The 24,656-nt window shown below is 38.7% G+C and overlaps 1 protein-coding gene across 22 annotated transcripts in view; it reads right to left on the bottom strand.

Moving 5' to 3' along the window:
- MECOM (MDS1 and EVI1 complex locus) overlaps positions 1-24,656 on the bottom strand; it is a 553,599-nt gene that overhangs the window by 40,640 nt on the left and 488,303 nt on the right. For 10 of the 22 annotated variants that reach the window (XM_026007720.2, XM_026007722.2, XM_026007721.2 and 7 more), the window contains exons 3-5: positions 19,434-19,568; positions 6,978-7,080; positions 3,135-3,351 (exon numbers count right to left, since the gene is read on the bottom strand). In XM_026007720.2, coding sequence (XP_025863505.2) covers positions 3,135-3,351; positions 6,978-7,080; positions 19,434-19,568 — 455 coding nt within the window. Of the gene's footprint in view, positions 1-3,134; positions 3,352-6,977; positions 7,081-19,433; positions 19,569-20,780; positions 21,300-22,601; positions 22,740-22,892; positions 23,206-24,656 lie in introns of those variants that run through there. The other 12 variants (XM_072752261.1, XM_072752260.1, XM_072752271.1 and 9 more) reach the window with 9 other exon arrangements.

The following is a 24,656-nucleotide window of genomic DNA, read 5'->3' as shown; positions in this document are numbered from 1 at the left end:
ACCCAGTAGCCATATAGACTGTGCGCATGGCAGCGTGCGTGAAAAACTATGTATCCTTTCTCATCTCTTGATAAATTAGAGATATCTTTCTCATATTTTTTCTCTTCCTTAGCTTCCTCCCTACAACCGTATGCATATTGGCACATGAACTTACTTTTCCTGCTCCATGAGTCAGTCGACTTTGTAATGCTATTCTATTTGAATAGCACAAATGGTGATATCTCTGTGAACAAAAGGTACCAGGAGAGTACAGGTGTGTGGAGTCACAAGAACAGACCTATCTTTATCTACAATATGTAATCCTCTGTTTGTTACACAAGTTGAAATGTTATTAAGAGAGTTAAGAGAGAGATACCATCGACTGCAGTTAACATTGAACTGAGTCAGGGACATCTCCCAGTCATTGCACAGATGAATATTCTTCCTGACTTCCTCAGCAACCCAGGAAGGCTTGCCATTTTGTGACAAATATTATTTTACAAAGGGTATGTCAAGTCGTACACCCTGAAATCTAGTGGTAGAGACTGGCCTGTACATGGAGTCTTATTCCCCTGCCCTAAATCCAAGGATATGATAAGAGTTTCAAGAATACAGTCCATGGCATTCGGGGAGGGGGGAAATAAATAAATGCAAAAAAACCTTTTCTTTCTTTCTTTCTTTCTTTCTTTCTTTCTTTCTTTCTTTCTTTCTTTCTTTCTCTCTTTCTTTCTTTCTTTCTCTTTCTTTCTCTCTTTCTTTCTCTCTTTCTTTCTTTCTTTCTTTCTTTCTTTCTTTCTTTCTTTCTTCTTTCTTTCTTTCTTTCTTTCCACTCCAGCATAAAATCCCTATCGTTGCATGGAATTACCAGCTATCACTTAATCAGTGATAGAAAGAATAAAAAGGCAAGTAAGTGGTTCTTACCAAAGCAAATGTGCATTTCTTTCACAAACATAGAAGCAAGCCCGTCGGTCATTAGTGAGACGTCTCCACTTTTCACAGAACTTTATCCTAACTTACAGAGCTTTGCCTAGCCTCCTGGGTGCTTTTCAACTTTTGCATATCAACCTTTGTTCCTCGCCCCCCCCCCTTTTTTTTGCCGGGCAGGGGAGGCAAGGGGTATTTTTTTTTCCTCAACATTTTACAGAAAAGATGCAGAACTGAATAATTACCATGTCAAAAAGGATTTCTCATTTGTTTAAAGTATGAAGCAACAATATAGGATTCGATAAAGTGGAAAATATTTGGGGAATGTAGGTTCTGCACACGGCTAAATTATATAACCAAAAATACCACTTAGATGGTTGACATCAGGTTGCACAGTGACATGCTAGATCCATCTGGCTGAGCTACCGAATAGTAAGTTTTGAGGGTTCATCCAGTACCAGATAATTAGGTTTCCTTTTGTTTTCCACTGAATGTCTGAAGGAACCAAACTGACAGTTGGTTTTGGCATTAAGTGGAGTTGACTCAGGCTCAATCCTACAGCTAGTCAAAGTAAGAATCTCTCTCCAAGTGTCGCCGTACACTTCCAGTGGGAAGTAGGAATTACATTTTAGTGTTTAGTCCACCAATTTTTGTTTTATAAAGCTGTCCATTATTTTTGATAACAAAATTGAGGGACACACAGTTCATCTCTGGCATCAGAGATACTGCTTTACGGTATAAATATTTTCCTTACCCACTGGTATTTATTACTTTCATTTTATTTCTTAATTTGGTCACAGTTACATTTATGAGCCATGCTGCGACTTTATTTTTATTACAAATCTATGTTTTACCAAACATCTATAACAGATTTATTCTCCACATGGATTTATATTAAATAGTAAAGATGAGTTTAAAGGGTACTGGGAAAGCCCTTTTACTCATTCCCCTTTTCACTCTAAAAGCTAAATTAGGCCTGAATTTTCAAATGAACTCATTCATTTGACTCAGTCTCCTCAAGGAATGGGTTATACTTGATGCTTTTTTAGTTACATATGTGCTAAAATCAAGGGCTACTGTATGGATTCTTTTCCTGTAAGAAGCCTAGCCAGAGAAGAGGATGCAAGGCAGTCTACAGAGGTAAAGAGGAGAGAAAAGGAGAGAAGGTGCTAAGAAAAGAAAGGAAACAAAATAGTCAAGGGCACTAGGTGGAGTGTCCAAGATAAACCATGAGTAATTCACAGTGTTGAGTAAGGCCAGTTGACACACTACCATACCCACTTAAATACAACGTTATGCTCATTTGAAATTCCAATTCTAGGTTCCAAGGATCGTTTCTGGATTTAAAAGCAAAGAAATGAATGCAATTATTAAAACTGTTTGTGGGCCAAGGCAAAAACCATTAGGTAGAAACAGAAAACCTGTTAGCTGGTTAGATACATCCCTGATCTGAAAGACTATTCTATAGCATAATTATCAAGGTAGATTTTCAAGGGTAGGCTCCAGGGTTGCTGTTTCCTTTCACAGAAACTAAAAAAAAAAAAAAAAAAGTTCTTGAATGAAGTTCAAAAGCCTATAAAAAGTTAATATATTGCTGATATATTATTTTCACTTTGTTAAAAATAAGTATTCAAGAATAATTTCATTTAGATCATGTTTGTTTTTTCCCTTTTGGGAAACGGAGCACTTTCTTCACTGGGCATGATTTTCTTATTCTTTTATCTATGTGCAGTTTAGATAAATAGTTGAAATTAAATCCACAGTTTACACAGTTCAAAAGATCATCTTTCATTAAGTATATTCCAGAACCAATCTTTTTTTTTTTTTTAATCATCTAGATGTTTCTAGAGGCCGCTTTACTGTTGGACATATGATTACTTTAATCGGCATCAGTGTTGTTGCAGCAATCTTGATTCTTCCTCTAAGTCATATCTTATGCTGTAAGGTTAGGCTTTCAGTGGCCGATAACTGCTTAAATAAACATAAACATATTATTTTCTGTCTAGCATCAAAACAACTAATTCCAACTCCCTTGTCAACATTTGACAGATAACAATTTCCAGTGAAAACCGATTTCTGAACAGGTCACTAACACACTTTGTCAGGCCCATCGCGGTTCCAAATTTTCCATCTGCATCGATTCTGAAAATCCAGCATACCGACCGCATAACAACAACACTTTACTGCAGAGTAAATAAACATGTTCCGTAGCACAACATGCCATTTCTAACCTTTGCAAATCGGGGAAAACTTGGTCACATTCCTTACACTCCTGGATCGCATGTATGTCTCGGAGATCATTTTCGCTTTCGAGTTTTTGTTGAAAGTCTTCTTCCACCATTGAAAATGCTGAGTGAGGGGTGCTGCAGGGGAATTTCTGGTGATCTGCTAGTTCAGCCTTGGACTCAAAGAGCTGGTCACAGTCCTCGCAGCGATATTGCCGTTCTTCTGTGAAAATAATTCAGATGTTACCAGGCTCGGGCGGTCAGGAAGTGTCACCACAAACTGGCAGTTCTTATTGAATTATGGAAGACATACTAGAAATGATTTAGTTGTCATTTCTACCACTTCCATTTTAACCTGAATTAAAAATAATACCCGTAGAGAAGCCAGGACAGAGCCTCGCATGATAATGTGGTCCTGTGGCTACAGTATAGCCTCCTTACCATAAGGTAAAACTTTATGGCGTTAACCCTCCTAGAGGTGACTATCCACAGGACATTCAAAGTAATGATGACTGCGGACCATGCATTGTCTATTTCCTCAACACTCTTCATGGACTACTGATATTTCTCCAAATTTGGTCATGAGAAATTATAGGTCGGATTTTTATGCCATTTTCCGATGAAGCTACGGAAGCTCAGAGAAGTTCAGTAACAAGTCGAGGACTATAGAACCAAGTGGTTGGGTCAGGATTTGAACCCATCTCTGTCTCAAACACTTCTCACTGTGCCATGTTACCTGGAAGGCATGTGGGACGCAGAGTCCCCATCTGACTCATGCTTATACCTGGTTAATAGCAGTAGATTGGGATGTTTCATCACACTCATCGTTACCACAAAACAGGACACAGATTGCTTTTAGAATCCTTGTAGGCTAAGTTATGTTACCCTATGGCCAGTGCTAATTGGCAGGGCCTTGTTAAACAGCAAACATAGCATGAATTTGCACTTTGAATCAGTAAGATAAATAAATGGTAATGGGGGGAACTAGTGATAACAAGGCTATAAAGTGTCAGGGAGTGATGGTATTGTTCCTATTCTTTCCATCTGAATAGCTTTTAGCCCACTCGTGAGGCCATACTATGCACAGATCACACAGATGCAATCACCGAAGTCTTGAAAACAGCTCACAATGCTGGAAAGACACCCAGGGCAACATGATACATAATCCCTGTTTTATAGACCTACAGCCACGACCTATAGCCAGTTGCTCACTGGCTGGATGTTTTTGTGGGAATATTTTAGTCACCAACAAATGCAAGGCATTTTGCTAGGGAATGATTATATAAGAAGCTCAAGGGGATACACATGTGAACAAATAGAGTGTGATATATTTTATGACAGATGCATGCATAGGGCCTAGGGGAGCCCAGAGGAACGTGTCTAATCCATCTAATCTGAGGGAGAGAGGTTCCGAAAAGGCTTGGTAAGGAGCAAGCATCAACCAGGTGAAGTGGGATGAGAGAGGATGTTTCAGGCCGTGGAAATGATGTGGAGTAATGATAAAGGCCAGGAAGGGCATGGCAGCTTGTGGAAAGGCAGGGCTGTAGTCAAAGAGGGCAGGTTGATAGGGTGAATTTAGAGAAGCAATGGGAAGAGAAGTAAGAGCGCATAGTGGCTCACCAGGGGCCTTCGGGGTCCATGCCAAGAAGGGAACAGAAAGCCAGTGAAAGTCGGAAAGCCTAGCTGGAGTGTGAGAAGTTAAGTGGAAGTCAAATGGGACACCACGGCTATAACCCACATAACAATACTGGTTTCATTCGAACTAAACCAAAAAGAAGGGGGCCAGGACGGTAAAGATCGCTATATATTTTAATATGTGTGTCAACTTTGGATTGTAGAGGCTTAAGGAAAGAGAGGTATTCTCAAATAAATCGCCTCCGCTCTAAAGTCAGGTTTCTCGATGACATTAACCAGGTAATGGAAGCATTTCCTATAATCTGTCACATTATTCACATATTTCAGATCTACATTTAGGGTGCGCCTGGGTGACTCAGTCGGTTAAGAGTTCAATTCTTGGTTTCAGTTCAGGTCATGATCTCAGGGCCATGAGATTGATCCCTACCTGGGTGTGGAGCCTGCTTGGGATTCTCTGTCTCTTTCTCTCTCTCTTTCTATGCTCCCACCCAACTCACTCCCACTCACTCTCTTTAAAATAATAATAATAATAATAATCTACATTTAGGGTCTCAGCAGCAGTCTGAATACAAACAGAACTTCCAGGCCACAGAATGTACAGAAAAGGCCTAGGTTCTAGAGACAGCAAGACCTTGATTTGAAAGCTGATTGTGTGGTCTTGGCCAATTTACCTTGCTTAAGGTAGCCTCAGTTTTTCTATGTGTATCATAGAAATGATTCCTCTCTTATGGGTTTAATCTATGTGTAAGACCAAATGATATAATAAATGAGGAGCATGTATCTGGTATATAGTAGGTGTGCAATGCATGTGTTTTCTTTTCTCTCTCCTAAGCAATGTGAAATCCTGGAATTATAAAACACAAACCACTACTTACACACCATAACCATTACATATAATGCATTGTTGTGTATATATACATATATATGGATATGGGTATGACACAATGAAAACAAAATGCAACTGATGGGTTCAAGAAAGGATGGTAGCCCTAAAAAAATACGTCCATTTAATGTCCATTTGGTTTTTTTTTTTTTTTGAATAGTAGACTAATTGTTTAGATTTCTAAAAATAATTGTTAGAAAACCTTTTTAGACCTAATATTGACCAATGAAAGTTGCCTTGCACTAGAGAAGCCCAGATTATGTCTCTTAGCCTAGAAGCACGCTCAGCTGTCACAGACCCCACTGGGTCAGGCTCCCTGTTCAGGCTGAAACTCTACCCGGCTGGTTGAAAACCCTGGGTTTCTAAGAAGAAAATAATTTCCAAAAAGTTCCCCAAAATATAACTGCTATAATCTACAAAAAAGGCAGAATGCAGCCCAGCCAAAGGAAAAAAATGTTCAAGTAAAGAGCCAGCCAAGACTGGTAGCTTCCTTCAGAGGAGCTCTAGAAGCAGAGACTGAGGTTTTCCCATTGGGAATGCCAGAGGGATGGGAGGTGGCTCAATCGCCACCTGTCAGCTAAGTCGGGATGAGTAACCCTTCCCAATGATCCTTCCAACTAAAAAACACTCTAAAGATACTACTAGGTTATATTGAACCAAATCATGTTATATTAAGAGAAATAAGAAAAAGAAAAAAAGTATTAAATTCTCATCTCAATGATACAAATCAATGTGGGTAGAATTTTCTCTTTATCTGTCCTGTACACACATACATAGTCATTGTAATTGTTTCGGTCCCCCCTTCATTCAATTTAGGTCTCTGGCAAGTAAAAATTTCTCTGGCTGTAAAGTTTTCTCATGTGTCCTTTTGTCCCAGTCCCCATCCTCCCAACCCTCTCCCATGTGGTCATGCTGGCTAGGATTTTACTCACATTGACACACTTTTCCCAGGAAGAGAACATTAGATGGGAAGAAACATCCACTAGATTTGTGAGCCCCGCAACCGAGGGCCCTGAAATGACTTCTCTACAATGAAAGGATTCTCACCATAGTCTAAGGCCCTGACAAATTTTAACCAGGTGATATCTCAGTCGAAATATTCAAAATTCCTTTGCCCTCCACTTGAGGGAGGACCTCTGCTTGCTTGAGCTCCACAGTTACATTAGCCAGATGTCAAGCCAAGAAAAGAGCCAGTCGCAAGACAGAGTTTGTTAAAACTGATACTGAAGAGCCAGGAAAACTGACAAATGCCATGTGTGATGAACTCATGGGGATGCTTCGCCACAGCCACCAAACCAGGGCAGTGAGGATGGTGGTGGAGGAGTACTAACCGTGGATATCCGGCGCCATAGTTTCATGGGGATAGTCTTCACTCTTCATGAACAGCAGGAGCTCCTCTCCTGGTGCAATGTCTGTGACTACTCTATAAAATATCTTCAAAAGACCAGAAATGGGTGGGGTGGGAAGAGAGACAGAAGTGAATGTTAAGGAAGAGCAAGATACAACACTAATATCTGTACATTTTCTCAGACCTTAACAAAAAAATATATTTTTTTTTAAATTTTTGTCAAAACAAGTGTGACGTCCTGTTTTGTGTACTGAGAATTAGCCTTCTGATGACAAATGGAAAGCTGTGGCGCTCGTGCCAGTTCACAAATCTCTTCCAAATCCTGCTTCGCCAAGCAAATTGTCTTAATACAACTAAGACAAGCCTTGTCTTAATACAAGGCTTCCTGTGGCATATATACCTCGTGTAATGTTTAGTGAAGGACTTTCCCTTCTCTGAATTCCTCACTCTAGTGAGCCACACAGGAACTCACAGAGCTGACTGTGTCGGGCTTTATCTAGCAGTAGCCTTGCAAAGGGGGACAGGGTTATAGCCACCCCTCAGCACATCCTCAGAAGCAGCACCATCTCAACATGGGTGTTTTTAAGGCAATAGGTTGGAAGGACATGACATAAAGAACTGAGCTTTAGCAAAAATAGTCAAAGAAGAATATTTTGTTTTTTAAAAGCTTAATCCCTCTCTCACCAAGATCCAGGGCTTGCCCTCATGCCCCAGCTCTCTGAAAGCAGGCGGTATGCCTTTAATCGATTCATTCACCAAGGTGGTAGGGGGTGGTGCTTATTCCCCTGCTTTCTAGCAAAATGCTGAGAAGAGAAAGAATTTAATAAATTCGTTAATGACTAACTAAAAAGCCGTGGCGCAAATGTGTGGACCTATAATTTCTGAGAGCTGCCTACCTTTCCCCCAACCAGCTCTGTGACCTTAGGAAAGTCACTGTCCAACGTACTTGTCCAAGCTTCAGGATGTTTTTCATTTATAAAAGCATTTTAATTCACAATATATACAAGTACCTAATTCTCATGCTGTACGCCTGAAACTAATATAATGTTACACATCAATCATATCTCAATGAAAAAGCACTTAATCATGAAAACATTTAAGGTGCTTATTCATTTTACCACCAAAAAAAATTTTTTTTAATTGTAATCTAAGACTATTTATTAAACAACAATTCCAAGACCAGATCGGGGTTGTGGAAGAAAGAATGAGGTTATACAATTAACCGTGAAAATGGTTAACCGAAAAACGGTGAAAATGAAACCAGTGACATTCACACACACACGCACACACACACACACACACACACACACACACATGCACAAAACCACCAGAGCAACAAAGACAACAACAAAACCAAGTATTCAATTCTGCTCAGTCTCAATCCAATGGGGAAAAAACTCACACAAGTTACCAAGAACTGTGAGAATACATATCTTTAGAGGGCATATTGCTTTAACTATGTTGGTTTCTTGCAGGATATTTGACATTTCAAACTGAGAAAAACTGAGTAAATGCATATCTTATAAGATCAGCAGAAATGTGCATAACTTTCACGGTATTTATCTATTTATCTTTTGAAAAGCAGAAGACATCAAATTTAAGTATGTGCCTCTTTATTCCAGTAGGTGGCTCTAAAGTCCAATTGTTTATTTTTCTATAAAAAACATCACAGCACAAATTGTGCTAAATCAAAAAAAAAAAAATCACTCAATGAGGAGTGTTTTCTGACTACTTTCTTTCCTGTCAAAATAAAATCTTTCTTTTCCCCAATCAACAGTAATTTAATCACGTTAAATTGGTTTATAGGAAATAATGCCAAATGCAAAATTTTGCTAGAATGCGTTATAATATAACCTAAGATTCTTCACATCTACCCATAGATAGACTCTAGACTGTCTTAAGAAAATTACTCCTTGTTGTGTGTTATTTCTACAAAAAATCAGTGAGTTTGCAGTTTGTATCTTATTAACTCTGCACAGTTTCCTGGTTTTGGAAGTACACTAAGAGGGATAGCTCTGTTCAAAAAGTTTATCAGACTGAGAAAAATTACTGTGCATTCGCCTTTTTTCCCCCTAAACCTTCCAGTTAAAGGCTTATAAGCACCCTATTTCATTCTGGAGTTCTGTTTCCCCTTAGAAAACAATGGACTTCTCTCAACAGTTTGAATCACCTCTTTTTTTGGCATCTCTCAAAGGTTTAACTTATTAGCTTCCTTTCCAACAACATGTTGACATTTGAATTGTGACATATTAGAACTTTTCGGTGGCTTCTCGGAAATAGTGAGGTTAAAGAGACAATACCCTGAAAGATCGTCACACGGTACAATTGTCTCTGTTGGGGAACGCTGCTTAGACACACACACAAGGTCATTTTAAGAAAGTATTATGATATCATGATTTCTTTGTGGTCCAGTATTAATCACGTCTCTTTTAATTCCATTTTAGATTTACTCAATCCAATGTGAACAGTCCAAGAAACAAAAGAAAATGATAGGTATGTTGTAAGTATACAGTATAGAGACAATTCTCTTCGCAGGGACATTGATCACCACGGTAATTCCCTGTAAGTGTCCAGACTGTCATGTGAAGAATATTGAGTGCATAAAAAATAAAAGACATGGAAGAGTGTTGATGTTGGCTTTATTTACTGGAGGTAAAAGGTGACATTCCAGGCCACGAAAGGCAAGGCAAAGCAGAGTGGGTTTTAACTTCAGGGTGTTCTTTTCGATTTTAAGTGAATTTTTATGGTGCTCATGAAACTGAGGTTTGAAAAGAACTGGCAAGCACCAGACGTAATGAGGGCAGATTCTGGGCACGCTTCCTCATATAGCAATAAGAATGTGCCTCAAAGTCCCATCTACCACACCCTTAAAGATCTAGTGGGTTTTTTCGAGGTGTTGCTGCCACTTGTGATCCTCTTTATAACTCATCTCTTAGGATCTTAGAGAGATTCGGTAACATTATGTTTTTCCACCTATAATTACAACGACCCAAAAATATAATTTGAATGCTCGAATCCAGAGATGTCTGCATAGGACATTAATTTATGTTCTAGCAATAATAATTCACTCTACAAGCCTTTGAGAAGCAAGAGGAGGAGTTTAAAACAAAAACATAATGACGATTTGTTGCCTCAAAACAATTATGTGGAGGAATGATGGAATGTCATCTTGGAGGAATCAAGACTTTCAGAAAATAAGGTATCACATCTCTGCTTTTATATGATAAAAATAGGTCTTTCAGCAAATAAAAATATAATCAATAACAGAAGTGATTTAAGTAGCTTTTCCCCACAGGTTTGTACATTAGGTATTCTTGGCCATGCTCATAAAATATATAACCATAATGTCTTTGAACTCAGTGTATTCTCAAAATCTCGGCTCTACTGCAGTCCTATGAGTTATATGTCATCTGACTTACGTACCAGAAGCAGAGATCCTACCAATGTAACCTCTCTGGTTTTTGTGTTGGGGAAAAATGGAAGGGAATCATTACTCTGTTGAATTCTCCTCTCCCATCAGGGGAGGGGGGTTTATGGAAAAAGCTATCTACATCCAGAATAAAAATGTCCTGGATCTGGGATTTTGTGATGAATTCAAATTCAAGTATGTAAAGAGGGACTCCAAAGTCTCAAAGACTTAGAAAAAGTTCAAATTGATACAAAAGGGCTGTCGGTTTATTATTTTGCTGTATCTCTCTCGGAATCTTTTACAAGAAGGAAAAAACTCAATTCCTGACAATATAAGTTGAAAGATAAGAGGAACGAGGCCTTAGAGAATAAGAAAATAGGAAGATATAAAAATTCCATTCTTTTAAAAGTCATGATAAGTATTTTTAAAGTGTGTTAACTCCTCTAGAGTTTTCTCTTTGGTAGCAAGTAACAAATACCAGAAATACACCATGTTATGACCGTGACCTGTGTGTACATTTGACACTTTTGAAAGTTAAGGTGTTTTTTTCATTTTATCATATAAAAAATTTAAATTTCCCAATATCTTCAGGTACTCTTTTTATTCTTCCAAAAAGCTCTATTTCTATCTTTATAAGTGTGAATATTATATCTTGATCTCTAGAAGACTCATTTATAAGAATAAATATTTATAGTAACTGTTTTAATAGATCATTTCAGAGTTTTTTTTTTTAATTTTTTTTTTATTTATTTATGATAGTTATAGAGAGAGAGAGAGAGAGAGGCAGAGACACAGGCGGAGGGAGAAGCAGGCTCCATGTACCGGGAGCCTGATGTGGGATTCGATCCCGGGTCTCCAGGATCGCGCCCTGGGCCAAAGGCAGGCGCCAAACCGCTGCGCCACCCAGGGATCCCCCATTTCAGAGTTTTTAATTTTCTAAATTTGCTAAGATAGCACAGTAGTGGAATTTCTGAATGTTTCTTTTTTCATTCCAAATCATTTGAGTATTTGAAAATAAAACTAGAAATTCCCCAAGCTGTTCACTTTTACTAGTGGCAAAATTCATGATTTAAGGCATAAATGTAATATTATGTACATCTACATAGGAATTACTCCAAACATAATTATTATACTTAATGTATTTTAATCAAACCTTGAAACCAGTTCCAAATGCCAAAAGAATATCCGTTCAGTTAATATTCACAAGGCTAAGCTAGGGATAAAAGGCAGTGGTGATTGGATTTGATTTAACAAATTTTAGACTTCCAAAAGATATATTTTCATACAATGATATATATAAGTATAAATGTGTTGAAGTATGTTATGTATTATATATATATATATATATATATATATATATATATATATATATAAATGTGGGAAAGTATACACCTTGGGGAAATTTTAAATTTGCATAAAATATGAGCAATCTCATACTTTATGTACTAATGTAAATGAACGTTTAATGGCATATGCTTAATTCTAATTATATATCATATAAGCGATGTGTAATTATATATTATATACAGAATGTTGTATATAATATATGTTATATATAGTTATATATAGTTGGAATTGGAATTAATCCTATTTTATTAAATATTTCTGTTCTTTTGTTATTTAAGTCCAGGAGCACAAGCACTAAAAAGAGCATGGACGCTTACAAGCATTCCAACAGGAAAGTTAATAGGCTATAAAAGACTTCAGACGAATTCTGTTTTATACTGTCAAGGCCTGTGTTCAAACTAGTCCTCCATCAAATAGACAATGCTACTATTTGTATTTATAAATGGTAATAATGTGGGTTCTTGTTTATTATCCTATAAAATAGAAAAATCTAGAATCTGTCAGACCAGACTTACAGTCTAGTTTGCTATGCTTGGATCAATTTAAAGTATTGTGCTTGTACTATTGAGACAGAAGAGAAATTCAGTGCACAGGGGGGAAAATAAGAAGAAAAAAAAAAAAAGAAAACACATCATTTACTTTTAAAAAGATGAACAAGGCCTCATTGTTACAAACCCCGTTTATTTTTCCTGGTCAAGCACTGAAGTTTTATTTATGCTTAATAGACTGCGTTTGGCATGTCTAAAAATGACAGAAGTGTGAATTATGAATGACCTTCAACCTATTCAGGAAGTTGTAATAATTGAAATAATAGAGAAATGTACTCCCTGCAGAATCTGTACTGAGAGACAACTTTTTCAGACTATTGCTGTCTTCTCGCTTTGAAGTTGACAGTTGATTTTTCCCTCTTCCAGCTCCCAACATTCAGCCTGAATGCTTTATTTTCTATACTTCATGCAATTTAGCAGTCAGCAGAGTAGGAAAGGCTGAGTGGAGCTTTAACATTTGGAAGCTAGGTGGGAGGGGAGGTAGGTGACAGTTTGCATATCGGAACAAAGTCAACATTAGATATGAACACATCTGTCAGCCTTGGTGCTGCAGAGAGTTAACGTCAGGTTGCCAAAGACAATGTGTGCATGTGTTCTGGCTTTAGAAAACACGGTCTGGAACCCATAGCAATGTGGGAAACCCCAATGTTCAGGAGGGCAGGAGTAATGTCAAGCTTTTAGTCTCAACAAGAGGGACTCTATTATACATTCTCAGCCTAACTGGTAAGAGATAATGAGAAGTGTCTTCAGGAGACAGAGAGACTGATGACAGAACAGAGAGACATTTGTCCCGCAGAATGGAAGCTTTATCATGGCCAAGTTCTGCCAAAGCAAACCACCCTCAGTTTCCTTAATTTCTCCAAGGAGATGGCTTACCATATTCCTCTTTAAGATGACAGTCTAAAGACTAAAAGATATTTTGAGAACTATGAGGTACCGTCCTCCTACATCCAAACAGTATGTATCCACTGGTTATTTTCAGGACAAAAATATTACCGGAGGAGAGGCTTTTTCCTCCATTTTTATCTCTTTATTAATAACATGAAGAGAAAGCCAGGTATAATTTGCTGGATGACACAAAACAGAGAACTGACTGTTGGTTTTAGTTTGTATAAATAGAGCAGATGATAAAGATCCACCAATTATTGTATCTGGAGCCTACAGTGTACCCAGCCTGGAAGCCTTGAAAGTTTCCATTAAATGACCTTTAAGGATCACTCTACAATTCCCACAAGAATTATCCAGTAGGCACCTGTCTTAAATGTGGCCATTTCATGTAATTCTATGAAAACTGATCATTCTGAATGGTTTCAGCATGCCTGGGAAGAGTTTCATCATAACACGATGAGGAAGCTAAAGATCACATGTTTGGGGTTTTTAGTAGGCTGGAGGCTTTTCTTGTGTCCTTGACCAACATGTTTTCCTCCTTGATGGATCTTAATGCATTCTGATGACTATCTTTTCGGCACCATTCCAGAATTAGCTGGACTCTAGCATGGATGTGATGCTTTGACATCTTCCTGAATGACAGGTGTTCTACATATGCAAACACTAATTACTTAAAACGTGCACAGAATACTTCAGGTTACCCACTTTTTCAACTTATGTGACGGGTGAATCTTCATAAAACTCCTAGCCTGCGTAGTGTTATGGCTGTTTTCTGTCCTAAGCATCATTACTTGAGGGAAACTTTTTGGGGGGAGGCCCTCCCCCCCAAAAGGGCAGTGCTGTTTGTCTTATTACGTGAATATCAAATGGCAAACTATGCCTGAGATAGTTTCATCTTCGGGTGAAGGAAGTAACTTATCAGCCAGACAACATCCCCCCCAAAGTCAGCCTAGGCCCTGTTCACAAGGCCAGTCTCTGGGTATTGCCAGCTGGCACTCATCTTAAAACAGCAGAGCATAACTTTGGTATAAAAGTGGAACTTGACTTAAAAGGAAAGCAAAGAAAATGCCCAAAGCCAATAATAATTTTAACATCAAAAGAGGTCATAGAAAATGTGGACAGAAATCCTTGTAAAGGAAGAGCAAATTAACAAATTACCTGACAGTTGACGCAAACATTTTTAAAAAGTGGAAAGAGGCGAACAAATTACATTTTGCTTTCTACATAGCTGGTCTTCCCTGCTTTTTCGCCCAAATTGCATTAATTGAATAATTCAGGAAAACATTTTTTTTTCCTCCGTAAAAAGCCAAAGAAAATAACTTGATAATTGAGCCCATAATAAGCTTGCAGTAATAATACTGGCCTAGTGTCACGGCCGTCTTGATAGAACCACTGACGTGGACCTAAGGAGAGGGAAAGTGGGTGTGCCAATTCAGCCACGATCGTCCTGGAAGCAGTTAAAACTTTATAAGGTAAAGCACAAACGAGAACAATGCCTGTTCCAACTGAAAACACTGTCGAGTCTTGCTGCCGTTCATTAACCACAAGAGAGCTGGCAAAAACCCGAGTGAATGCTGACCTTCAGCTCTCTGAGGGGCGCTCGTTCCTCTATATCTTATTTCTTCAAAATATACATCAGGCATTGGATAATCTCTTATTGACACATTTCTTTTTATTCGAAGTGAACAGCAGACTTCTCTTATTCTACTTACTAAATACCAGCTGTCAAGGGCCTGTTTAAAAATGAAAGGACTTATCACCTTGTGTAAATGACAAGATTAATAATGTCTTGGGTTTCTGAGAACTTTATTCCAGTTATAGACCATGTTAAGGGCAGGCCAGGAGTTTGAGTGAAACCCTGTTCCTCTCCAGGATGCAGAACACATACATACATATGAAATGTTACCGCCCCCCCGCCCAAGCACACGCCCAGATCATTCTCATGATCAAGAGCGGAAAGGCAGGTCTTAGGTCCAAAAAGTCAAGTTATTATGAATCGTGCTTTAGTGACCTGTCTGATTACAACCAATGTGGTCTCACCGCGAAGAGGTATTAGAGGAAAAACTGTGTGCAAAGAGCTAGCTATTGCAAAAGTACCCCAAATTTGCAAACATAGCATGGAGATAGAGAACTGGCCTTGTTTGAGGTGCATAAGGGGTCTATGGGTCACCTTGCCTTTGTTCAAGGTGAAGGTACAGAAATACAGAGGTATGAGGGAACTTATCAAAGAGTGGAGGGAAAGGTAAGAGCAAGGTGAGACCAAATCTAAAGCAATGTGCTACATCCACCCCGCAGAATAGTTTGTAAAGTTATCTATAAACATCAAAGGAAAGGACATCAGAATATCCAGGAAAAAAAAAAAAAAAGACAGAAAGAAAGAAGAAAAGAATGAAAAGAAAAGAAGGAAAGAAAAGCTCAACAAATCAACTAGACGTTTGCCTACTTAACATTAAACACATGGGTGTATCCAGATGTAAATGAAATTCAAAATAATTAACTGTTCTCACGCTTCCCTTACATATTTGGTCCTCCTGAGAACCTATTCTGGAAAGAACTTTCTTCACCCAACTCTCTGCTTTTCCTCCCAGTACCAGCTCTTGGTCCTGAAAGCAACTGGGGACAATTTCAGACTGTTAAAATGTAAAAATATTGAAGCATTGTCTGTCTCAAGAAAAATTCCCAGCTAAATGCTATGGGCACAGCAGTGTGGCTCTGTAATATTATTGTACAGGAACTTTGAGGAATATGGGGAAAATAATTAGAACTTCAAGGATAAAGAACCTTGGATATTATTATAGATCTTCTGTTTTATGACTTGAATGTGATTGGAGCTTAATTTACTAGTGTCTTTGGTGTGGCCTTCTTCTACAAAGATAGATTACTATAGTTAACAGAGTATTTTCCAGAAGGTGGTAAAGGCTAGCAGCCAGGAGCTACAGCTACTTAGAAATTATGATTTTAACCGTTCATTACAGTGTTTTCAGAGTTGCTATCTCCAAAAACATCACTAACAATAATTTTGAAAACATGAAGAAACATCTAAAAACAATAAGGTTGAGTCTTTCTAGGAAGCATTAGGAAAGAAAACTGCCACAAAGCTCACTCTGGCCTGGGGGGCGGGGGGGGGGGGGCGGGAAGGACCCTGAAATAAAATAACTCACAGAAATCTACTGGAAAATTCAAACTTGGGAAAATCCCCTCAAATAAAATGCTTGTATAGAGGTATTAGGAAAATGTTAATCGCATGGCCTTTGTTTTTATGAGACAAACCAGATGACATCCTTTTTTCAACTTTACTTGAAAATCAAAATCCGTGCTGTTTCTAAGTACTTCTTTACCCCTAAACAAATCAAGTATGGGTTTTATCCAGTCCACATGTTTTGACTGTCTCACTATTACCAACCTCTCTTATCATCTCAGCAAGCACATTTATTCTCTTTTACAGAATTCCTCCACATCATTATAAAGCTGATCCACATTGATTAATTGATCCACATTGATCTTTAACATCAGAATTTCTAAAAATATCATCTTTGCAAAAATGAGCTATAATTTGTACACCCTTGTTTTGTTCTGGGCCATCTTTTCCCTTCTTTGTGCATTATCATAATTATTGTAATGACTAGACTACAGTTGAAAGATTCATCTGACATCCTTCTTCCCTGTAGCCCAGGACTTAACGCCTGTCTTCTTATTAAAATTCATTTTATGTAAACTTGAGCTCTATCTAAGAATTGGAGCAAAGAGAAACACTTTTTTTTTTTTTACAGTTTCTTGAGAGCGCTTCATCTGCTACTGTGTTGTACAGGTGAGTTGATGTTGCTCGTGTCTAGTAATTACTCCTGGTCCAGGGTCTCTCTTTAAGGACATTAAATAATATCTCACACAATGGGAGTGTTCATTATGTGATGAGTTGTGCTTATTCACCATTTGGCAGCTCTCATTCCTCATGGAAAAGAGAGCAGGAAAAAAAAAAAAAACCAAAAACAAAAACCAGACCTAGAGAATCTCTTAGGTCAGCTCTTTCTTATATCATTGCACCTGGTCTAACATTCACAATTCAAAGCTGTCTGAAATTGTAGTCTTAATTAACTTTTAGAACTATGTATACAAGCTTATAGAAGAATATGTTTATAAAATATGCATACATTATTTGGGTATCTGTTCTCTTTTGTCTTGTCAACTGGGCTAAGTATGATTGTATGCATATATCGCCTATCATACAAATCTGACTTTTACCTCTGACTTTCCTCTCTCGTTGTTTATGGGTGAACTTACTTGACCATGTAATGTCAATTTCACAATTATGTTATTTGATATGTACTCTGTTACCATCTTAGATTTCTGCCAGCAAAATACATAAATTTAAAACGAGTGCTTACAGAAATAATAGGTATGTGTCTAATATTGGCCTTTTATGTTTTTTCCTGATTAACAATTTCCCCTGATTTCTTCAGTTAAAAAAGTAAACATGCTATTCGTTATGGTCTGAAGCCAGCATATTTTCTTTTGAAAGCAGTATATTTTACAATGTGTGCCTCAAAAGTGACCGTGTTAAAATTATAAATGCCTACCCTAGAAAGCAACCTAATTCATGGCTAGCAATAGCAAAGTAGTTTTGCTTTTTTTTAATGCAATCAAGATTCCCAATGATGAGTATATTTACTATAAAATAGTAGATGCATAAATATTAAATGAAAAAATGTTTTGGCCACATGTCCCATTCTTACCCCATCCTTTCATTGGTCCTACAACAGTTTTATCTGTCCAAGGAGATAGCTCCTATTGTCAGTAGGTATAGACAGCAAATAACTATTATGATATAACTACATTATCTCCTCCTACAGCTGCCTTTTGAGGTCCGTCAGCTCCTTTATTGTAGGAAACATAACATGAAAAATTCATTCACTCACAACACCTATGCATTTCCCACATCTACAAATAGTGTATGCTCAAAAAGTGTTCGCTGTTGATGTGACAGTAACTCATATGATGGACTTGGGATATTTTCTGCTCTCAATCAATAGCGAATTTAATAATGTTTTCCTTTGTCAATAATGCCTCTTGTTTTCTTGCAGCAAAGGGAAAAATAATTGATTGGGTTATTATTTTGGATATATGTTGAAGATTTTTAAATGATACCATTTAAACCTAATTTTACAATTTACTACCTCTTCTACAGTTTCGTCAGGAAAAATTATCTGGTGGCTGGTAAAATGCCAAAGAATAATCTCATAATGATGATTGAAATAGAGTCTTAGACCATATGACGCTAACATTACTTAACAGCTTTCAATTGGAAACATCTAATTTAAACTTTTCTTTTTCTTGGTGGTGATTTTCACAGTAAGTTTGCCAAACAACCATTTTAATATGATCTTTGAAACATATTTGATTTAGGTAACCATTGGGTTAAAAGAAATAAATGATGGACAACATAATTAAATTCTAACCCAACAGTGTTTATAAAACAAAAATTAACAGGCTAAAACCTTTTGTTGTTTTAGGTATTGTCATACTAAGTTACAAGATTCATAACCTAACTTTATTGAGTGCAAAATATGCTTCATGATATTTTCATGATCTTATTTCATAGTTATTGTTATTAAAGTTAACCTCACTGCATGGGCCTCCATAAAGCAATTTCCAGCAGTGATATTTTTTAACTTTTCACATATACAAAAAAAAGGGGGGGGGGGAGAATATTTTGATTAACCTAAAAGTGTTTCTCATTTATAAATAGGCAAATCAATATAAAATGCACAGTCAGATAAGTCCTCATGTAGATCATACATATATATATATATATATATCTACCTACTATTTCAAGTAAAATCTATATAATATTTCAAGTGTATCACTTCCAATTTCTGCACAAATTCATAAAGTGTTATTGAGTTGCTCAATACTCTCTATGAATGTTTCCCTATTATGGTGGTAAAGAAAAAAAGGTAAAGAACAACTAGCAATAAATAGCACACTGTCCTTAAATCGTTCAAGCACATTCAGAAAACTGGAGCATTTATAAAGTCACAAAGTGAGTAAGCTACCCAAAAAAGTAGCACTGAAAGAAAGTAGTACTGCAAATAACTTTATTCTGCATCTTACTCATATTTGTGCATTACCTTTCACCATATCAACAAACAGGCCACAAGGGTCTACTGCAGCTCACTGTTATTTTTATTCTTCAGGCTTCACTGATACTTTAGTGCTCTCAAAGAAAGACAAGAAAATCTTTACAACATACCTGGTCATTTATCTGGCATGCAACGAGGTTGTGCTGATCATAACAGCCAGCGAACCTGATGTACTTGAGCCAGCTTCCTACATCTGGTTGACTAGCATCTATGCAGAACTTCACATTGCAAAACTCATCTAAGATCTGGAAGGAAGAAGATGAGAACAATCAATTTCCATATCAGTTCATTCATTAGAATGGTTAATTGCTTGAAAATATTTTATTCGAGTGTATAGTCCTCCTTTATGTCCTTTAAAAAAAAGTCAGACAGCATGCATATTAATAAAGGAGGCATAATAAATAATAAGTTATCTTAGAAGCAGCAATGTACTATTTTTTAAAAAACAAAGCAATTGTACATTATTGCAAAAACTGATCAATCGGTTTTTAAAAATGCTTGTTTCCCTGTTATGCATGAATGAGTGCTATTGACTTAATTTTATTCAACGTAATTTTTACAAAAAACACAATATTGAACAGCATATATTAACCTAATACTTCTAAACTAAGTAGTCCATGTTTAAGGTTCAGATTGTCTTCCCATGTAAGTGTATACTTTCACATTTTTGCCCTTTAAATAAATTCAATTCAAAAACTTTAAAGAGCATTAAATTCTTTTCGCTTTGCATTTCACTAGCATGAAACAATTGAATCACACCCTTAATGGAAAAAGATAATAAGATTTGTCTCATAGATGTTTCTGACCAAACTTAAGAAAAATAAATGAAAACAAACGATTGGTGAACACTCATGCAAAATATGGCAAACTAATGATTTAGTTAACAGATGCCAATGCATGTTTCAATTTCGCATTTAGTAAGCAAAAAGAAAAAGAAAAAAAACTGGCTTGTGAACAGGTAAAAAATATATATAATAATACTGTAATAAATTGCCACCATTATCTATGGCAGTGTACTGTTATTCTTCACGAGATTTTACATTCGGCCTATCCTGAATATTAATCATTACTTAGGACACCTTAAACAAAAATTGAAATGGGAAACGTCCCTCTGTAAGGTTTGCCACACTTAAACGCAGCTATTCTGATTCACTAGCAGCAATAATGTTTTAAACATCAATAGCAAAAACTGCAGAGCTGTTGACCTAATGGCGAGTAACTAGAAAGGGTGGTAATGTTAATGTCAATCAGTTAATGCAAACTTGAGGAAGTTTCCTATCACAGACTAAATAAGACAGCCTAGAACAAAAAATAATGAATTAAATAACTCCCACAGAACCCTGCCGTATTTACACCCATCTAAAAGTAAAAATTAAACTCTTGGATGCATAGACCAAAAGCAATCTTGCATAGAATTCAGGTAATCACCTAGTTGCAGATTCAACTCATTAACTCACCCACAAACTTCAAGAAGAAGCCCAGTGCTCTGAGGGCTCTAGTCAAGAGGCATTATGAATAAGCCTTTGGCCATGAGGCAATTAAAGGGCAATAAGTAGTCCCACGATTTAAGAAAGAAAAATCAAAACAGAAGATAGGGATAATAATTGCTACACACACAGACACCCACACAACACAAATCAGGTCGTTTTCAAAACACCTCTTCACACTAACAACAGAAAGTCTGCCTTTAAATACCCTCTCTAGTGAGAAAGACAAATGTTAACAATTTCTCATTTTTAAAATCACAAACTTTAAGTTGTTTTCCTCAACTCTCAATGCTGAGTGACTCCAATGGCAACTTGAGAAACCCCCGCCCCCCAGATGTCTACCGGGAGCATAAATAACAACAGCAATAGACATTTTAAAATAGTAAAAAAGTTGGGGTTTTTGTTTTGTTTGGGTTTTTTTTTTTTGACTTGTTTGGTTTCTGGCTATCTTTTATTATTTGTTTTCTTGACTAGCAAAAAAAAAAAAAGGGGCAGTTCTACTGACACACTAGAGAAATATTTAATGAAGGAAATAGGGTGAAGTCAGTGAAATGCAACACCAGTTCCATTTCATATTTGCAGAAAGACGTGGAAAACTTGTTAATTTCAAAGTCAAGCATCATCTATCCCCTTAGCTTTCGAGCATTCCCTTTTGCGGGGGCAGGGAGTTAAGGATTGCCTCTACTGCACATAAAAATCCTAGGTGTAATTTTATTCCGTGTTAACATTATTGCCATTGCCACTGTCAACAGTGGAATTAATTTAAAAACAGGTTCATTTCCAAAGAATGTCTTTTTACAGATATGTTACATGGATCATTCAACTATTTCCCCGACATTAGTACCTTTCTGACTCTCCATATTCTTGCCCCAAGACAAAAATCTGAACTTTCTCCAGAAACGTTCCCTACCCCACCCCACCCACCCACCCCCCACCCCAGCCCCAGCCCCAGCCCCAGCCCCAGCCCCAGCCCCCCGGGGGTGAATTATCCACTTTTGATTTGCCAAGAGAACTGCATTTGTCTCCCCCAATGTCTTCATCGTCTCGGAAATCTCGAATGAAATAAAGTAAGAACGCATCTTCCGTCATTTCAGCTAACACACTCCTGTTGTTTTTTTTTTTTTTTCTTTAAAGCTGTCAAGTTCCAAAGATAGCTTAGAAAGAAGGAAGGAGGGAGGAAAGAAAGAAAGGAAAAAAAAGAAAGAAAAAGAAAGAAAGAAAGAAAGAAAGAAAGAAAGAAAGAAAGAAAGAAAGAAAGAAAGAAAGAAAGAAAAGAGAAAGAAAGAAAAAGGAAAGAAAGAAGAAAGAAAGGATAAAGAAAGAAAAAGGAAGAAAGAAAGGAAAAAAAGGAAGAAAGAAAGAAAGAAAGAAAGAAAGAAAGAAAGAAAGAAAGAAAGAAGAAAGGAAGAAGGAAAGGAAGAAAATAAAAAGGAATTCCCTTTAGGTGGACTTCAGAGAAAGGCCCTTTCAAGAAACCAACAGCAAAAGCAAAGAAGGGGAAAAAAATCCCCAGGATCCAGCCAAAGGGTCCGAGTGTGACTTTCTCGCGAAGCAGCGCACGGTGTTGGACAGCTCGGCTGCACTTGGCAAGGTGGCCCCGGCCCCGAGAGCGGCTCCAAAGTCGCGTGGCCGGTGCCAGGAATTCAGATTTTGGCAAAACCCCACCTTCTGCGTCCCTGATACCGACGGACAGACACCCGGCGGGAGGGGAGGGAGGGAGGGAGGGAGAAGCGCGGGAGGAAAGAAGGCCGGCAGCCCGCGGACAGACCCGCCGGAGGCCGGGCGACCCACCCCGGAGACGCGTCCACACCGCACGGCTGCCCCGGAGGGACGAGGAGGGACGAGGAGGGACGAGGACGCCGCCGGCCCGGGCCGCGTCGAGGAGCCGCCGGGCTCCGCGGGGCCGCGGGCGAGGGGGAAGAGCAGCCCGGGGGCGGGGTGGGGGCGGCGGCGGGGGCGCCCCGGGGAAGGGGTGCCAAGGCAGGAAACTCTCCCGAGTTACAGCCTCTGCACATCGCCAAGACTTTTTTTTTTCTTTTCTTTTCTTTTTTTTTTTTTTTTTTTTTTTGAGAGTTCTCTTACCTTCAGATTTCTATGGCCTCAAACTCAGCAATAAAAGGCAATCACAGAAGAATGAAAACAAACAAAATACCATCATCGGCAGCCCCCAGCTTTCCTGCACGAAAATCCTTTCAAACGATCCCGAACCACATCTCGGGATGTTTAAAAAAAGAAAAACAACAACAAAAAAACAAAAAAATGAAAAAAACAAAAAAAAAAAAAAACAAAGAAAAAAAGAAAAAAAAAAAAAAAAGCCTCGCGTCTCGACTTCCGAATAGGTCTCTCTGATAACTTTGTCCGCCTCTAGGATCTGCTCGCCAGGACCACGCGTTTCAGATTTATTGTCCGCCAACTGTGTATTTTTAAGACCAGAAATGAAGTCTCCTCTCGTCTGGGTGACCCGGGTTTGGTGTGTTTTGGCTTTTTTTTTTTTTTTTTTTTTTCCCTTTTCCTTTCTTTCCCCCTCTCTCCCCTTTCCCTCGAGGAGCTCGGAGCTATTCCTGCTGGTTCACATCACCTCCCTCTTTTCTCACTTTCTCTTGCTCTTATCAGCCCGATGTGTAATGAAAGTTATCTGAAACCCACTAAAACTTCTTCCCCTTCTCTCTCTCTCCCAGTTCCAAGGGGTGGGGTGGGGTGGGGGCAGGGGTGGGGAGGGGGGGACAGGCAGGAGGAGGGGAGCCTGAGAAGGTGGGGGGCCCGGGGGGCGAGGGCAGCGGGAGCCCCCCTCGGAGATCCTCCGCAGCGCCGTCCCCGCTCCGAGACCCTCCCGGGATCGTCCCCTTCGCAACTCCAAGCGCAGCCGCCGGGTCTCTATTTCATGAACTGTCTCTTTAAAGAGGATCTGCTCGGCCATCCAGAAAGAACCCGGGGCGAGGGAGAAAGGGAGCTATCTCCCGCCGCCCAGAGTGATCGGAAGCCAGACGACGGGCTCCTCTTTCAGTAAATTTTTAAAGTGACAGCAGCCTCCTCTGGCGGGAGAGGTCACAAAAAGGTCGCCGGGACCCAAGTCCTATAGGGACGGACTGATTGTGGATACACCATCCCCCTTAAACATGTAGATTTCCCCGGGTCAACAACCAATGGGGAGATCTCGCCAGGCAGGATTTCTTTCCCTAGGGAAATAGCCTGTTTCGCTTGTCCTGAAAGCACAAGTGTAAGTGTGCGTGCGTGTGTGTGTGTGTGTGTGTGTGTGGATGTTGGAGATGGGGGATGGGAGCGATCGGCTGGAGAGGTGCTTTTGGGGCGGGGGGTGCGAGGGTGTGTGCACCCAGGCTGGGGGTGGGGCGGCGCCGGAGGGGGCGAGCTTGGGGTCTAGGGTGGAGAGACACTGGCTCCTGCTCACACCTCAGTCATTACTTCAGAGGTTTCCCAGAAAACAGCAGCCGTCATGACACTGAAAGTTGACAAGTCCATTTCCAGTTTTCTGCTAAGCATCTTTTAAAAATGACGATTATTGAAATGCATACTCTGTGCCCTCCAGTATTATAGTCAGGTCAGCTGAAGAGCGTGCTACTTTTTCAAGCCATAGTTTCCTTAAAAGAAGTCATTTACACAATCTGAAACTTTTTTTTTTTTTTTTTTTGTCATGTAACCTGCCCAAAGAGCGTCTTAAGGTGTTAAGGGCTTGGAGCGATGGACAATTATGAGGGTTTTTGTTTGTTTGTTTGCCAGATTCTGTGATGCGTCCATTAAAACACCATGAACGTTTCTTAAAAAAAAAAAAAAAAAAAGTGGAATGAAGCAGTTTCACAGCTCAGGTTATTCTTAAACTTCTTAACATTA

Source organism: Vulpes vulpes, chromosome 3 (genome assembly GCF_048418805.1).
Source record: "Vulpes vulpes isolate BD-2025 chromosome 3, VulVul3, whole genome shotgun sequence".
Lineage (NCBI taxonomy): Eukaryota > Metazoa > Chordata > Mammalia > Carnivora > Canidae > Vulpes > Vulpes vulpes.
Note: the sequence above shows the minus strand (reverse complement) of the source record. Positions and strands in the feature narration are given on the sequence as shown.